Source organism: Bos mutus, chromosome X (genome assembly GCF_027580195.1).
Source record: "Bos mutus isolate GX-2022 chromosome X, NWIPB_WYAK_1.1, whole genome shotgun sequence".
Classification (NCBI taxonomy): Eukaryota; Metazoa; Chordata; class Mammalia; order Artiodactyla; family Bovidae; genus Bos; species Bos mutus.
Window position 1 is genome coordinate 30,674,776 of NC_091646.1, and position 18,005 is coordinate 30,692,780.

Here is an 18,005-nt window from a genome sequence, read left to right on the forward strand (position 1 = left end):
AGCAATGAGATCTATAGCACAAGACAACTTCTGTAAATTGTGAAAACATAATAGTACATAGAACCAGGCTACATATTTGACTGGGGCTCCCAGGTGGCGCTGACTTCCCTGGTGGCTCAGATGTGGGAAACCCAGGTTCAATCCTTGGGTTGGGAAGATCTGCTGGAGAAGGGAGAACCCGGGATTGAACCTGGGCCTCCCGCATTGTAGGCAGACACTTTACCGTCTGAGCCACCAGGGAAGTCAGAGCCAGCTGGGAAGCCCCAGTCAAATATGGCCTGGTACCTGGTGGCTCAGAGATTAAAGCATCTGCCTGCAATGTGGGAGACCTGGGTTCAATCCCTGGGTCAGGAAGATCCCCTGGAGAAGGAAATGGCAACCCACTCCAGTGTTCTTGCCTGGAGAAGCCCATGGACAGAGGAGCCTGGTGGGCTACAGTCCATGGGGCCACAAAGAATCAGACACCACTGAAGCAACTTAGCACATATTTGACAAGGTGGTATATTTGACCACATGTTAAAGGTGGTAGGTAATAGTGGGTGCCCATGGGTGGGAAAGGGACAGAGAGAAAAAATAAACAAAAATGAGAGTGGGAATTTTATCTGTGTTCATAATACGCTATGAACTAAGAATATGATTAACTCAGTTCTTTGCTACTGAGGTCTAAAAATATAACAAATGAATGAATGGGTAAGTAAAGAATGAAAATTAGCTCACACAGTGGTTGGCAGGTATCTTTGTCACATGCCTTGGAAACTAAAAGTCAAATACCTTAAAAAATACTTGATTCTATGTACACACAAATTACACATATTTGATATCCACGTGGTCTGTGTAAAGAAGAGGAGCAAATTTCTTTTGGAGTTAAAACATCCATTCACAAGGTAAGATTAGAAGGCTGAAAAATCACCCTAAACTCACAATTATTTCCCAGTAATGACTCCTTGTTCTTGTGGAGACCAGGGTGGGGAAGGTGGTTGGAATGGAAGGAAGACAGGAAAAATTGGTGGTTCAGAATTCTGAAAATTGTCAATGGGTTGATAAATGGCACATGGATGGGACAGGTGACTGTTCTTTTGTGTACTTGGCCTGCCTTTCTATTAGATTGTCACTTGTGTGTCTCTCTCTCCCTTAGAGCATCCTGCATTGTTCCACAGCTTCTCCACACCTGTCTGTGGGCCATCTACTGTAAATCTTCCTTTGGATGATGCATTTTACCTAGTGGGGACCATTTGTGTCCTTAGCGCTCGGACTCTACAGGTAAGTATGTTGGGTGTGTGTCTCCCCCGTTGTGGCCATGCAGGCTTCCTTTAAAGGGACATGTCCTCTTTGGTCTCTCAGCTACTGGACAGCACTGCTAAAGCACCTGATGTGTGCAGAGGGTTGTGTTAGGATATGTGAGTGAGAAAAGACCAGCCCCTGTGTTTCAGAAGATGAACACCCTAAAGAGATGCACACTCATTGACAAGTGGTTTTGATAGTATATTAAACAGGTATACAAGGTCTGGGGGCTGGGACATAGTAAGAGAGAAATCACCATTTTGGCGGGTGGATAAAAGAAGGCTCTGTCACCAGGTGAGTTTTGAAGCAGCTCTTCTGTCTGCCCGTTGCTCACTTAGTATCTTTCTAATAGAGAATTTCCAGATTCTGTCTCAAAAAAAAAAAAAAAAAATCTTTAGTCTTTAGATTCATTTGATTGGTTCAGACTAGTGAGTTATTTACCAAGTGACGTACTTAGCAAGCACCTACTATGTGCCAGGCACTTTGCTTGGTGCTGGAAAAACAGACAGTAGACAAGTAATATTAACAGATGTCATGGAGATGATAAAACAGAATTGTGTGCTAATGACTGGTGGGAGTGGGAGTCCAGTAGAGTGTCAGGGAAGATCTCTCTCTGACGATGTGCCTTTTGAACAGAGACTATGAATGATGATAAGATGCCAATCCAGGAAAGAAAGGAAGGCAGTTCAAGTAGAGGGTTCAGCAGCTGTAAAAGTAATGAGGTAGTAACTTGCATGGAGAGTTCCAGGGAACAAAGACCATCATATGACTAGACAAAGTTGTTAATATTGTGATGATGTTGTAATATACAATACATGTACTTACATGAGAGGCCTCTGGATCCAGAGTTCACAACCTTTCTTACTAGCTACAAGATAAGCTCTTGTCACTTACATCTTTTGGTTCTTTTTCTATACATGGCGAAAACAGTACCTCTTTGAGGGTTGTTGTGAATTGCAAATAAGACAGCCCCTGGTATATGGTTCAGTTCAGTTCAGTTCAGTTCAGTCGCTCAGTCATGTCCGACTCTTTGCGACCCCATGAATCGCAGCACGCCAGGCCTCTCTGTCCATCAGCACTCAGTAAATTTGAGTCCTTACAGTCAGAATCATCATTGTCATTTTTATCATTATTATTAGTATCATTACAATCCAGAGGGGGCAAAAGATCTGCTTTACTTTTCCTCTCTGGTTTAAAATCTGGGCTTTAACTGACCACATTTCAGAAGCTGTGAGGGACTTCTTCACACTCAATTTAGAGTAGTGATCTATGTGATCTTTAGAAAATTGGTCAAGAGAAAAGCAATTAAAGTAAGTTGCTAAATCTGTTGGCCCCATTCAGTATCCCTCTCCAGCAGTTCTCTGGGATTTGAGCTCTCATATTTGCCATGAGAAGGCAGACATCCCATTTAGAGGTGGCTCAATGGTAGAGAATCTGCCTGCCAATGCAGAAGACATGGGTTGGGAAGATCCCTAGGTCGGGAAGAGCCCCTGGAGGAAGAAATGGCAACTGATTCCAGTATTCTTGCCCGGGAAATCCCATGGACAGAGGAGCCTGGTGGACTACAGTCCATGGAGTCACAAAGAGTCAGACATGACTGAGTGACTAAAACATCAACAACCCCCAAATCTACTTCCTCATCTGAGAAAGAAAAATCTCATTTGAGACGGTGCCCTCACCCTGGGCTCCCTTTTGGCACGAGGATCTCTGTTTGTGACCTATGCCAGTTTTTCTCTGGGCTTCTGGGATATTTGTTTCATATTAGTGGTCATTTCAAAGAACAAATCTTGTGAGAAAAGAAGGCTTTTTGGAGGAAGACTTTGTTCCCAGCGTGGCTGTGTGGCAGTGGAAGTGTGGTGAACTCAAGAGTTCAACTTTGAGGTGGACCTACCTTGATCCTGCATCTACGAGTTGTACATCTTTGACCAAATCATCCTAGCTCTCAAATCCTCGATTTTCATGTTTGTAAAATCGAGTGCCTTTCTCACAATGATATACACATGAGTTGGATTTTCAAATTTACTAAAACCTATACAGATATGTCAGATATTTTTACTATGTAAGTACATTTTAAGTATCTAAAATGCCAATTTTTCTGCAGGGCTTTTTCCGTACAAATGGGCCTAGTCCATTGGTCCCAAATTTGGGTGAGGATGAGCTATCTGAGGACCACAGGTGAGAAGCTATTGTTGTAAGTAATGGGGAACTAGGGTACACTTTTATCCAACAAAACTGAAACAAGAGAAATCATATCTATGACTATTTTTCCATCAAAATGGGAAAAAAAAAAATTGAGTCCAGATGAGCAATCTACTAGTTTGAACTTCCTTTCTCAGCTAGTATAATTCATATTTTTTTCTAACATATAAATACAAGTAATTGGCTTTCTATAAAAGAAATAAAGCAATAAACATAGCAACCTTAACTGACACAGACGTTTAATTACTTTCAAATTAAGACAATACAGTACACATAGACTTGATTGCTTCTTTTTTAAAAACACTTTAAATGGTAGAAGAATGAATAAGCATTGTAGAAACTGCTATTATACAGGTGTTCCTCTTTTTTGTGAATCTAATCTATTCTTTAACATTTGTTTGTTAACAAATTTTCAGAGAATAAAGGGGGTAATTCCATTATTTTGACTGGGAAAAGTAAAAATGCACTCCTGACCTATAGAAAAATGCCAACTTGCTAGATATCACTTCAACCCCTTAATTCGCCTATTTAACAATCTACCAAGAATTTTTACAAAATAGAAATTGTTTGCAATACTATCTAGTCACTTCATATTTGATAAACTCATTAGTAGATATTTTATATATAATAAGCCATAATAGTAGACATTGCTCAGTGTAGGATATTGAGAATGGATTACATATTCCTTCTACATTGCAGTGTATGTGGAGATGTAAATAAATAGCAAAATAATACATTAAAGATGAGCACTAGATGCCAGTAAAAGTTAGCAAAATAAAATAAACAAGATGATGCTTTGAGAAGATTCTTCTGATGGAAGGCATGTTTATGTGAGGTCTGGTGGTGGGAGAAGAGAGCTGGAGGCTGTGGTCTCTGTTAGGCTTTGGTGGTGAAATGAGGTAAGGAAGAAACAGCTGGTAAAGAAATGAGTTAAACAGGAAATGCCTGAGGTTCATCTGTGTCTGAATCTGAGGAACAGGGGAGAATCTTCCCTTTCTGGCAGGAGAGCTCAGACGTGTTTGGTGAGGAACCATTGTCTAAAGCTGCACACCAGAGCCACAGGATGAAAAACAGAGCTCATGGTGGCAGTCTGTTTGCGTTCCTTTTGCTTGGTGCCCTACAACTCTTGCTAACACATGACCGAGTTTGTAATTGTGTCACAGGTCTGCTCATGCCACCATCACACTCACGTGCCCCAGCAAGATTTTTTTTTTTTTTTTTGGAGAATCTCAAATTTTTTGTACATATTCATCACTATATTTATGGTTCATAGGAGTTAGGGACACGTGCATGGCCAAGTTTAAGACTAACAGCCATTCAAAATTCTTAATGTGTTTTATCAAACACTACAGTGTTTCTTGTAGTGCATGCGCTTCTTTGGGCCTCTTGCTGCTGCTGCTACTGCTATGTCGCTTCAGTCGTGTCCGACTCTGTGCGACCCCATAGACGGCAGCCCACCAGGCTCCCCTGTCCCTGGGATTCTCCAGGCAAGAACACTGGGGTGGGTTGCCATTTCCTTCTCCAATGCATGAAAGTGAAAAGTCAAAGTGAAGTCGCTCAGTCATGTCCAACTCCTAGCGACCCCATGGACTGCAGCCTACCAGGCTCCTCCGTCCATGGGATTTTCTAGGCAAGAGTACTGGAGTGGGGTGCCTTTGCCTTCTCCACTGGGCCTCTTAGACTTACCCATCTTCTTCATTAGTTCCTCTACTTTATTAGAAGACCTTTTACTGCATAAGGTGCGAGAGAGGATATCTATAAAGCATACAGTGTTTAAACACGAGCTCTAGGTACTACTCTGTGAGAATACCTGAGCTACAATAGCAGCCAACCATATCCTTTCACCTGAGGGTACATGACTTGAACATATTCTTCCATGCAACTTACAGCAGGTTTGTTTAGTAGGTTTGGGTAATGAATTTTGTGTCAATTAGTAGATCATTATGGCAAATCTTCAGAGAGTGAGAGTTCAGAGACTGAAGAGACCTGCATTTTATTTTTAAGTGGAACTTAATTGAATGAAAAATATTCTGATGCAGAAACAAGCCAGCTACTACATCAGTGCCACTTGGTCTCCACTCAATATAAGGAAAGGCTTAAAATCATATCTTTTCTAATATAGTGAGAAATTATCATTATTGGAAGGATGCACCATAATGCTATATATTTTAATACTTTCATAAATATGCCTGCAGTTTCTTCAAATATTAGGCAATAGATTTTTCATCATGTAGACAATAAGATAAAAACATGACAAGAAATAACTGATGGATTTGATGAAGAAAATTCTGTATAATTCCAGCTGTCCTCACTTCCCTCTCATATCCCTCTCCTCTTTTCCAACACTATGGCTGCTTTTCCAGGTCCAACCACCTCAGGTCTCACATGATGGGTTGTTGGTGGACCTGGCTCATCCACTAGTCTGAAGTCTATAAAGGAGGACCTGTCAGCCTCATCCCTGTTTAGCACAGAGCTTGACATTGAGCAGGCATAAATGAACATCTGCTTAGGGACTCACTGATGGATCCTATCAAAATGATAATCCATTCTGTGTCATGAGACTTCACAAATATAGTACAGTATTGTTACACCTCAGTGTGAACCAGTATTGCCTTATTTTTTTTTCATAGACTTATTCTTTGTCCTCTGGATATTTTCAGATAGCAACAAGAAGAGAGATATACGTCAGGCATTAGTTTGTAGGCACCCTGAGTGGCAATTGATAATCTGTTCCGCTTTTGTGGTCTGAGGGATGGTTGAAAAAGTAATCAGGCACAAAGTTCATAGGGACCTAGAGCTCCCCAGATGCTTCTGGAACTTCCCTTGGTAATTTTCAGTGTTTTTTTGAAAGGCAAGAAGCATCCTGTTAAGAGGCTTGAAAGGTTTGTGCTTATGAAAGAAACACAGAGAGGGAGTTTAAAAATGTTTAGAAGAAAGGGTTTCTTTCCAGGCAAGATGTCCTGTCCTTGCATGTTTCTGAGGCTAAAGAATCTTTCATTTCAGAAGAGGGACTCAGTGGTTGGGTTTTCCATTTGAGCTACAGATACACTGGAGGAGAAGGTCTTGCTTGAACATAGAAAAATAATGAATACTTCAGAACTGGTGAGGAGTAGGCACAGAATTGAATACTGTATGGCCCTTTCCCATCTTCCTACTGCTACAATCAGAGGAAGCACTGAACTACTGTTACTACTCTTAGCTTCTATGTATCAGTGAGGCCCCAAATTATGTCATAACATCATCTTGATAGAAGTGCATCTTGTACTTTATTCCTCATGAGGTGATCTCATGTTTATTGACTTATTCTCCACAAACTGTTAGCTAGATTTTAGACTCATTGTAAAGATGAGAAAGTGCAGTCACAGAGGATGCATGATTTACCCAAAGCCATGCAGTTGGTTAAGCAGTAGAGCTGGCATGGGGACCCAGATTCTCCTGGGCTGGTTTCTGTTAGGATGTCACTTAAAGGCACTGTGGCTGGTATCGGGTTCCAAGGAGAAAACTCCAGGAGTTTGGGAAGTACTTGATTGGGGACATTACTTTGAGAAGACGTTTTTTCTTTTAATGTATGTCGTCTTAGATGGAGAGAGAGAGGAGTTGTTAGTATGGTAGGAGATCACATCAATTAGCCCAAACATTTTCGACAAAGATAGTATCTTTTCCCCCAAAGGTAGAGTAGGTAACACTGGAAAATCAGATGACAGGTATGTCCGAGAGTTCTAGTAGCTCTTCCCTTTGTCTGCAGTCTTCAGAAACTCTCCTGAAGAAGGTGGTCCCCAGGGAGACTCCACCTGTCAGCAACTGCACCAGAAAGAATGTCCCTGGGGAATTCCCCTTTCATCTTGTTTCGGTGAAGTGTTATCTTGTACAGAGCTGTGAGGAGAATCTTGCAAAGATGTTCAGTTCAGTTCAGTTGCTCAGTTCCATCAGCCTCTTTGTGACCCCATTGACTGCAGCACGCCAGGCTTCCCTGTCCATCACTAACTCCTGGAGCTTGCTCAAACTCATGTCCATCCAGTCGGTGATGCCATCCAACCATCTTATCCTTTTTCACCCTTTTCTCCTGCCTTCAAGCTTTGCCAGCATCATGGTCTTTTCCAATGAGTCAGTTCTTCACATCAGGTGGCCAAAGTATTGGATATTCAGCTTCAGCATCAGTCCTTCCAATGAATATTCAGGATTGACTTCCTTTAGGATTGACTGGTTTGATCTCCTTGTTTTCCAAGGTACTCTCAAGAGTCTTCTCCAACACCACAGTTCAAAAGCATCGATTCTTTGGCACTTGGCATTCTTTATAGTCCAACTCTCACATCCATACATGACTACTGGAAAAACCATAGCCTTGACTAGACAGACCTTTGTCAGCGAAGTAATGTCTCTGTTTTTTAATATGCTATCTAGGTTGGTCATAACTTTTCTTCCAAGGAGGAAGTGTCTTTAATTTCATGGCTGCAATCACCATCTGCAGCGATTTTGGAGCCCCCCAAAATAAAATCTGACACTGTTTCCCCATATATTTGCCATGAAGTGATGGGCTTGGATGCCATGATCTTTGATTTTTGAATGCTGAGTTTTAAGCCAGCTTTTTCACTCTCCTCTTTCACTTTCATCAAGAGGCTTTTTAGTTCCTCTTCACTTTCTGCCATAAGGGTGGTGTCATCTGCATATCTGAGGTTATTGATATTTCTCCTGGCAATCTTGATTCCAGCTTGTGCTTCCTCCAGCCCAGCATTTCTCATGATGTACTCTGCATAGAAGTTAAATAAGCAGGGTGACAATATACAGCCTTGACGTACTCCTTTTCCTATTTGGAACCAGTCCGTTGTTCCATGTCTAGTTCTAACTGTTGCTTCCTGATCTGAATACAGGTTTCTCAAGAGGCAGGTCAGGTGGTCTGGTATTCCCATCTCTTTCAGAATTTTCCACAGTTTCTTGTGATCCACACAGTCAAAGGCTTTGGCATAGTCAATAAAGCAGAAATAGATGTTTTTTTCTGGAACTCTTGCTTTTTCCATGATCCAGCAGATGTTGGCAATTTGATCTCTGGTTCCTCTGCCTTTTCTAAAACCAGCTTGAACATCTGGAAGTTCATGGTTCACGTATTGCTGAAGCCTTACTTTATTATAAATATGACTTACTTTATTATAAATATGGTGCAGAACTACTTTCTCTGTAGGAAAAGTGACACCTCAAAGATTGACAATGTTATGTATTAAGAAAAATAAGAGAGTTAATATTAGTGTATCATATGTTAATTTCTTTTTTTATGAATAGTATTTCTTTATATTCTCAGGTCTAATTTTCCTTGTTATGGCTTCTTAGATACACCCATCATTTAAAAGTGGACATTTAATTTCCAATTACATGGGTTTTTTAAAGTATCTTTGATGCTAATTTCTCATTTAAATGCTTTCCTCTCTGCAGTCACCCTCTGCGTTTTTTTCAGTCTTTTAACTTTATTGATGCTTTCAATGGCTAAGTCAAAGATCTCTCGTGGTAAATGTCACATTGCACTTGAAAATATATGGGTTATTTTCAAATATCTTTTGATATTGATTTCTAACATAATTCCACAGTGATAAGAAAACAGACTCTATGATTTCAATACCTTTAGACCACCTAGTTTTACATCCCTGCATATGTTCCAGTGTCTCCTAGTTTATAGTCTATGGGAATTTAAAAGAATTTGTATCCTACTCTTGTGTGAAAATGGTACAAATCTTAACTGTGTTGAATTAATTGGTTTACAGTGCTTTTCAGGTCTACTATATCCTTCTACTTTTCTATATATCCATTCTGTTAGTTTCTGAGAGTTTGATATTGAAACTCCAACTAAAAATCTTAATTTACCTACTTCAAGATAATTGTAATATATGGTAGAACTATATGTAACTTTGTTCTATATTTTTCAACTCGCCTATAAATATATTATCAATAATTTTTTTTAAAAAAAGAAAAAAAGGAAAATAAAAGAGTTTTTTTTTCTTGTTTGAACTGTTAAAAAACAAAATTTAACTGAGTAAATATGAAGATCTAATTGACTTTATGAGGCGATTCATGAATTGGGCAGCATCCCAAGAGTTATATAGAATGGAAGTTTTTTTTATAGGAAGAGGAGTGGGGCCAGGGAATTACTAGCAAAAGCAAAGAAAGGATTATTTTGGGGCCAGGACATTCTTCTTCCTTTGGAGGATAGAAAGGACCATGTGATAGATTACCTAATTTGTGCTGACTAGGAAGTTCCAAACTGGTTGATTAAGATTCCACTGCTGGTAAAGGCTGAGACTGCAGTTAGGTTAGGCATTAAATCTGGGTTTAGTAACATGGGTTTTAACACAAGTGATACCATTTGGGGTGTTTGTTTTTTTTCTTAACAGAACCTCATTTTTACTGTATTACAGAGAATTTAGTGGTAAGTGAGATGTGTTTTAGTTCAGTTCAGTCACTCAGTCGTGTCCAACTCTTTGTGACCCCATGAATCACAGCATGCCGGGCCTCCCTGTCCATCACCAACTCCCAGAGTTCACCCAGACTCACATCCATCGAGTCAGTGATGCCATCCAGCCATCTCATCCTCTGTCATCCCCTTCTCCTCCTGCCCCCAATCCCTCCCAGCATCAGAGTCTTTTCCAATGAGTCAACTCTTTGCATGAGGTGGCCAAAGTACTGGAGTTTCAGCTTTAGCATCAGTCCTTGCAAAGAAATCCCAGGGCTGATCTCCTTCAGAATGGACTGGTTGGAGCTCCTTGCAGTCCAAGGGACTCTCAAGAGTATTCTCCAACACCACAGTTCAAAAGCATCAATTCTTCAATTCTCAGCTTTCTTCACAGTCCAACTCTCACATCCATACACGACCACTGGAAAAACCATAGCCTTGACTAGAGGGACCTTTGTTGGCAAAAGTAATGTCTCTGCTTTTCAATATGCTATCTAGGTTGGTCATAACTTTCCTTCCAAGGAGTAAGCGTCTTTTAATTTCATGGCTGCAATCACCATCTGCAGTGATTTTGGAGCCCCAAAAAATAAAGTCTGACACTGTTTCCACTGTTTCTCCATGTATTTCCCATGAAGTGATGACCGTTTCTCTTTTCACCTATTTATAGACGTATTCAAGAGGAAACAGGATGTTTTGGAATGGAATCCTCAGAAGTTGAAATTACTGATGTAGAAGTACGTACATTGAGTACATAGAGTCATGCCTTATTTCCATAATGTTGACTGTTTAGTTAATGTGTGTGGCCAAGGTGGGGGAAGAAAAGAATTTTCCTGCTACCCTTCTAGGTTCTCAGGTAAGATGCCCCTGTAATTAAGACAGGATTAACAGGAGAAGGATGAATGGAAGCTTAGTAATGGGTATTTATATATTTCTAACATACATGGGAGAGACCCAATAATATTGAATAACTCTCTGAAATGACTCAAGCCACCATCTTGAATACCATTTTCAGCTAAGATAAAAGAAGGTGATGGGAGTGGGGAGTCAGCAGTGGGGATACAGTAAACAAGGGTTAAGGTTTTCTGCAGATTTAAGTCCTAGTCTTCTGCATTAATAAGTTTCTAGAAACTAAGAGTCATCCTTTTCTACCTGGTGCAGAAAGGGAGACATACTTATAAATGGAGATTTCCCTTATAAATATAAATGTATCTTACAAAATGGTAACTTCTATTGGTTTTCAGAGCTCCTCCTCTGCCTGCTGTTTCTTAGAAATAACCAGCTCAAAATAACCCTTATGCCAACAAGTCATATTTTGGGGTGGCAATTTCAGCTTCCCTCGAACCTACATATAAAGGTTTTTAATTTGAAGTATCCCATATGGACACAGAACATGAGTGGTATTCCATAGTTGCCATTTTATAGTTATTTCTTATTGGAAGCAGTAACAGCCATGCTTGGAATGGTCCCTGTAGTAGCTTTAAAAAGAATTAAGCTAGCCTCTGTGCCAGACATCATTCCAAGTCTTTTTGACTTGTGAGTGCATTTTGAAATCAGAGGTTATATAGCCTATAGCCTGCTCCTATAGGCTATGTGAGTAGACTCATGAGATGGCAGAGTCCTCTGCCGATTATGGGTAGAACGAATCCCTAATTAATGTGAATTGTCCTCCATCCTTTCCTTAAGCCATTAAATGTATCATTCAATTATCCATTCACCAGACGTTCCGCTAGAGAACCCTATAGGGATATACCTGAATAGAAATATGAAACTTGGGTCTGCCCTCAATAATCTAAATTCTAGCCTGGGGGATAAGATCAAAGTGCAAGAAAAACAGATATAGAACAACAAATAGCCATCCCAGGAAGCCTTCCCCAATGAATAGGCTTTCACCTTACTTGTTACTCCATGGGTGCATACAACATAGCTACTAGGCTGATTCAGGGTGGTGGTGATAGTACTATAGAGAGAAAGATGGCTTGGGTATCAGAAGATAAGAGCTCAATTCCTGATTCTGCCTTTACCAATTAATTATGTGACCTGGGGAATGTTATTTTACCATGGGAAGCTTCAGTTTCATTATGTGTAAAATGGGAGTGGTAATAATCTCTGCCAGGCTACCTCATAAAGATTAGATAACACTCAAAGGAACTGCATTTATTGAACTGGCCAAAAAGTTTACTTGAGTTTTTCCATATGATGTTACAAAAAACCTGAATGAATTTTTTAGCCAAACCCATCTCAGGATATTGTCTGTATTCCTGCAATAGAATGAATCTTCTATGAGAGCGGGGGTAGTATTGTTCATCAGCATGTCACCAAACACCTTGAACAGTACTGGCCACACATAGTAGGTGTTCATAAATATTAAATACACAAAAGAATATTGTATGATAAAACAGTCTATTTTTATAGCACTCTTCAAATGTCTGGTAAAGGGATTTAAAGAACAATATTGACAGGTTGGATGTGTAGACTGTCACTTTGGCTTTCAGCCTTTCACGTGATTTTGCTTAAAAGTGTTCACATTCATGAGACTGTGCAGACAGCAGGTGTTTTTAGTATTTAAGTTCTTCTGTAACATGGAAATACTATGAACATGTATTTTCAATATGAAGTGCTGGTTTTTCTATTATATTTTCTAACTCTTGCTCATTCAATAAGCTACTTCTGTGTAGATAAAACTTCTCCCTTCTGAAGAGGTACCTCTGCTTAACCCAGCTTTCTGTTCAAGATGGTATGAAACAGCGAGGAAATTAGGTAGAACAAAGTTAATTTAAGTGGAACAATGCTCTGTTTATACACAAACTAATTTCAGTTATGCTAGGAAAAGAGGCCAAGACATCCATATAGCTCTGGCCATCAGTCTGACATCTACATAGCTGACAGCCTGACTTCATCAGTCTGTCAACAAATATTTACCCAGGACCTGTTGTGTGCTATGTGTGAAGAATCCAGTCCTTCAACTTAGTGTTTTGAGGAAAGTTGGATTAAAAAAACTCTCACTTTATAAAACCTAAGTAATTTTAACATTTAAAGGTCAGTTTGTTTTTTTTTTTAAAGAATCTCATAATCTTATCACAATGGCCCAATTGCTATTTAATTTTGCTATTTCCATTCAGTCTCGGTCTACCATCACTTCTGTTTTTAACTTTGTTATAAATGATAGCTTGCCTGCTACTCCATTTCCTTTGGTCATCACTTATTGCTAAAGTCTGTCTTTGGACAGTCTCAAATTTAGTCATTTCAGTAACTGGACAATATACTATGGTATTAAGGGACTTGTGTTTCCAATCAAGATGGAGCAACAGGGACCAGATTGACTTTCCTGCCCAAAACAGCCAAAAATAAAAAACAAAAAAATACGACTAACAGTTTTCAAGATAATGGACAGAAGGCAACAAAAGACAGGGACTCTTAAGAGATAGGAAATGAATGAAATGAGCCCTGCAATTGCCATAACTTACTACCTAGAGAGTTACCAGGCCATTTAGCCAAGAGGGAGGACACACAGGGATCCCAGTAGAATTCCTGAGCTGAGGAGACTGAGGTGAGACTAGATAGTCTAAAGTTGCTTGCAGATTACCAGAGAGGAGAGGGCTGCATGGATGAAGGTTGCTATGGGGATCTGTAAGGGGAGAGAACCACTCAAGAAATTAGAGGAAACAGTGCCAAAATTCTTACAGGGTCAGTAATGCTTCCTGTTTCTATCTGCCACATTGGAAATTCTCATAATACACAGGACACGAGGCATAAGAGTACACAGAGAGATCTTGCCTCAGTTATGGGGGAAAGTTAGCCCCAGGCTGACTATTGCTCTGGTTCTGACTATCAAGTCATTAAGGCAAGACCAAAGGGATCCTAAAGGAAATCAACCCTAATATTCGTTGGAGGGACTAATGCTAAAGCTGAAGCGCCAATAATTTGGCCACCTGATGCGAGCCGACTCATCAGAAAAGAACTGGATTCTGATAAAGATAGAAGGCAGGAGGAGAAGGGGACGACAGAGGATGAGATAGTTGGCTGGCATCACCAACTCAATGGACATGAGTTTGAGTAAACTCTGGGAGATGGTGAAGGACAGGGAAGCCTTGTGTACTACAGTCCATGGGGTTGCAAAGAGTTGGACACGACTGATTGACTGAACAACAGCAACAGCAAATGGGCCAAATTGTTTTCAAGTAATTTAACTGCATTCCAAAACAAAGATAGAGTGTTTCTAGGAATGTAAAATAATCCATAATCCAATAAATAAAATTAACAATATTTGGCATCTACTCAAATATTACCAGGCGTTTAAAAAAGCAATAATATGTAACTCTTATTGAAGAGAAAACCCAATCAATAAAAACTCACCCAGATCCAATACAGGTTTTAGAATTAGTGGACAGGGATATTAACATATGTGTTACATACGTTCAAATTTTCAAGTAGAGATGTGGAAGATGGGATAAAGTCTCAAGTTAAAATTTGAGCAATGAAAACAACACTGGATGGGATTGATGGCAGATTAAACCTTGCAGATTTTGTAGATTGGGAAATTTAAAGACGTTATAATAGAAATTCTCCAAATAAAGAGAAAAAAAAGTTTAAAAAGAACAAGAAAAAAGGAAAGTGTATCAATTGGCTGGTAGAAACTTTTCAAGTAGCCAAATGTACATGTAAATATAGTCTTCGAAATGTAGAGGGAAGCACAAGAAAAAATATTTGAAATAATAATGGCCAGAGATTTGTCCACATTTGATAAAAGCCGTAAACCCAGAGATTCAAGGATCTCAACTGAATCTAAGCAAAAGAAGAGTGAAGAAAACCACACAAAGCATACCTTGGTCCCTGCCAGGTATCATAATATTTTGATCTGTCGGCTGTTACTATGGACTATGTTGTATTTAATAAAGCAGGTTCTGTTGAGAGCAGCTACTAAAAGGCTTCTCTGATAGCTCAGTTGGTAAAGAATCCGCCTATAGTATGGGAGACCTGGGTTCGATCCCTGGGTGGGGAAGATCCCCTGCAGAAGGGAAAGGCTAGCCACTCCAGTATTCTGGCCTGGAGAATTCCATGGACTAGTCCATGGGATCGCAAAGAGTTGGACACGACTGAGTGACTTTCACTTCACTTTTCCAACTGGCAAGGAATTGAGAACAAGGCAAAGTATTGAGAACAAAGTTCTCTCCACAAAACCACCACTTCACTGTTTGATCAGCAGTGGCTTTAAGTAGTAGTATCAATGCTCAGTTCAGTTCAGTCGCTCAGTCATGTCCGACTCTTTGAGACCACATGAATTGCAGCATGCCAGGCCTCCATGTCCATCACCAACTCCCAGAGTTCACTCAGACTCATGTCCATCGAGTCAGTGATGCCATCCAGCCATCTCATCCTCTGTCATCCCCTTCTCCTCCTGCCCCCAATCCCTCCCAGCATGAGGGTCTTTTCCAGTGAGTCAACTCTTCACATGAGGTGGCCAAAGTACTGGAGTTTCAGCTTCACCATCATTCCTTCCAAAGAACACCCAGGGCTGATCTCCTTCAGAATGGACTGGTTGGATCTCCTTGCAGTCCAAGGGACTCTCAAGAGTCTTCTCCAACACCACAGTTCAAAAGCATCAATTCTTCGGCACTCAGCTTTCTTCACAGTCCAACTCTCACATCCATACATGACCCCTGGAAAAACCATAGCCTTAACTAGACGGACCTTTGTTGGCAAAGTAACGTCTCTGTTTTTCAATATGCTATCCAGGTTGGTCATAACTTTTCTTCCAAGGAGTAAGCATTTTTTAATATCATGGCTGCAGTCACCATCTGCAGTGATTTTGGAGCCCAGAAAAATAAAGTCTGACACTGTTTCCACAGTTTCCCCATCTATTTCCCATGAAGTGATGGGACCAGATGCCATGATCTTCATTTTCTGAATGTTGAGCTTTAAGCCAACTTTTTCACTCTCTTCTTTCACCTTCATCAGGAGGCTTTTTAGTTCCTCTTCACTTTCTGCCATAAGGGTGGTGTCATCTGCATATCTGAGGTTATTGATATTTCTCCTGGCAATCTTGATCCCAGCTTGTGCTTCTTCCAGCCCAGCGTTTCTCATGATGTACTCTGCATAGAAGTTAAATAAGCAGGGTGACAATATACAGCTTTGACGTACTACTTTTCCTATTTGGAACCAGTCCGTTGTTCCATGTCCAGTTCTAACTGTTGCTTTCTGACCTGCATACAAATTTCTCAAGAGGCAGGTCAGGTGGTCTGGTATTCCCATCTCTTGAAGAATTTTCCACAGTTTCTTGTGATCCACGCAGTCAAAGGCTTTGGCATAGTCAATAAAACAGAAATAGATGTTTTTCTGGAACTCTCTTGCTTTTTTGATGATCCAGCGGATGTTGGCAATTTGGTCTCTGGTTCCTCCACCTTTTCTAAAGCCAGCTTGAACATCTGAAAGTTCACAGTTCACATATTTCTGAAGCCTGGCTTGGAGAATTTTGAGCATTACTTTACTAGCGTGTGAGATGAGTGCAATTGTGCAGTAGTTTGAGCATTCTTTGGCATTGCCTTTCTTTGGGATTGGAATGAAAACTGACTTTTTCTAGTCCTGTGGCCACTGCTGAGTTTTCCAAATTTGCTGACATATTGAGTGCAGCACTTTCACAGCATCATCTTTCAGGATTTGAAATAGCTCAACTGGAATTCCATCACCTCCACTAGCTTTGTTCATAGTGATGCTTTCTAAGGCCCACTTGACTTCACATTCCAGGATCTGGCTCTAGGTGAGTGATCACACCATTGTGATTATCTGGGTCATGAAGCTCTTTTTTGTACAGTTTTTCTGTGTATTCTTGCCACCTCTTCTTAATATCTTCTGCTTCTGTTAGGTCCATACCATTTCTGTCCTTTACTGAGCCCATCTTTGCATGAAATGTTCCCTTGGTATCTCTAATTTTCTTGAAGAGATCTCTAGTCTTTCCCATTTTGTTGTTTTCCTCTATTTCTTTGCATTGATCACTGAGGAAGACTTTCTTATCTCTCCTTGCTATTCTTTGGAACTCTGCATTCAGATGCTTATATCTTTCCTTTTCTCCTTTGCTTTTCACTTCTCTTCTTTTCACAGCTATTTGTAAGGCCTCCCCAGACAGCCATTTTGCTTTTTTGCATTTCGTTTCCATGGGGATGGTCTTAATCCCTGTCTCCTGTACAATGTCACGAACCTCTGTCCATAGTGCATCAGGCACTGTGTCTATCAGATCTAGTCCCTTAAATCTATTTCTCACTTCCACTGTATAATCATAAGGGATTTGATTTAGGTCATACCTGAATGGTCTAGTGGTTTTCCCTACTTTCTTCCATTTCAGTCTGAATTTGGCAATAAGGAGTTCATGATCTGAGCCACAGTCAGCTCCCCAGTCTTGTTTTTGTTGACTGTATAGAGCTTCTCCATCTTTGGCTGCAAAGAATATAATCAGTGTGATTTCAGTGTTGACCATCTGGTGATGTCCATGTGTAGAGTTTTCTCTTGTGTTGTTGGAAGAGGGTGTTTGCTATGACCAGCGCATTTTCTTGGCAAAACTCTATTAACCTTTGCCTTGCTTCATTCTGTATTCCAAGGCCAAATTTGCCTGTTACTCCAGGTGTTTCTTGACATCCTACTTTTGCATTCCAGTCCCCCATAATGAAAAGGACATCTTTTTTGAGTGTTAGTTCTAAAAGGTCTTGTAGGTCTTCATAGAGCCGTTCAACTTCAGCTTCTTCAGCGTTACTAGTTGGGGCATAGACTTGAATTACTGTGATATTGAATGGTTTGCCTTAGAAACAAACAGAGATCATTCTGTCGTTTTTGAGATTGCATCCAAGTACTGCATTTTGAACTCTTCTGTTGACCATGATGGCTATTCCATTTCTTCTGAGGGATTCTTGCCCACAGTAGTAGATATACTGGTCATCTGAGTTAAATTCACCCATTCCAGTCCATTTTAGTTCGCTGATTCCTAGAATGTCGACGTTTACTCTTGCCATCTCTTGTTTGACCACTTCCAATTTGCCTTGATTCATGGACCTGACATTCCAGGTTCCTATGCAATATTGCTCTTTACAGCATCGGACCTTGC

At 40.3% G+C, this 18,005-nt stretch overlaps 1 protein-coding gene across 5 annotated transcripts in view; it reads left to right on the top strand.

The window, feature by feature from the left end:
* The window catches only part of PASD1 (PAS domain containing repressor 1), a 107,681-nt gene that overhangs the window by 69,713 nt on the left and 19,963 nt on the right, over positions 1-18,005 (top strand). For all 5 annotated transcript variants that reach the window (XM_070365564.1, XM_070365563.1, XM_070365565.1 and 2 more), the window contains exons 8-10: positions 1,136-1,260; positions 3,383-3,456; positions 10,584-10,650. In XM_070365564.1, the coding sequence (XP_070221665.1) occupies positions 1,136-1,260; positions 3,383-3,456; positions 10,584-10,650 (266 nt within the window). The remainder of the gene's footprint in view (positions 1-1,135; positions 1,261-3,382; positions 3,457-10,583; positions 10,651-18,005) is intronic.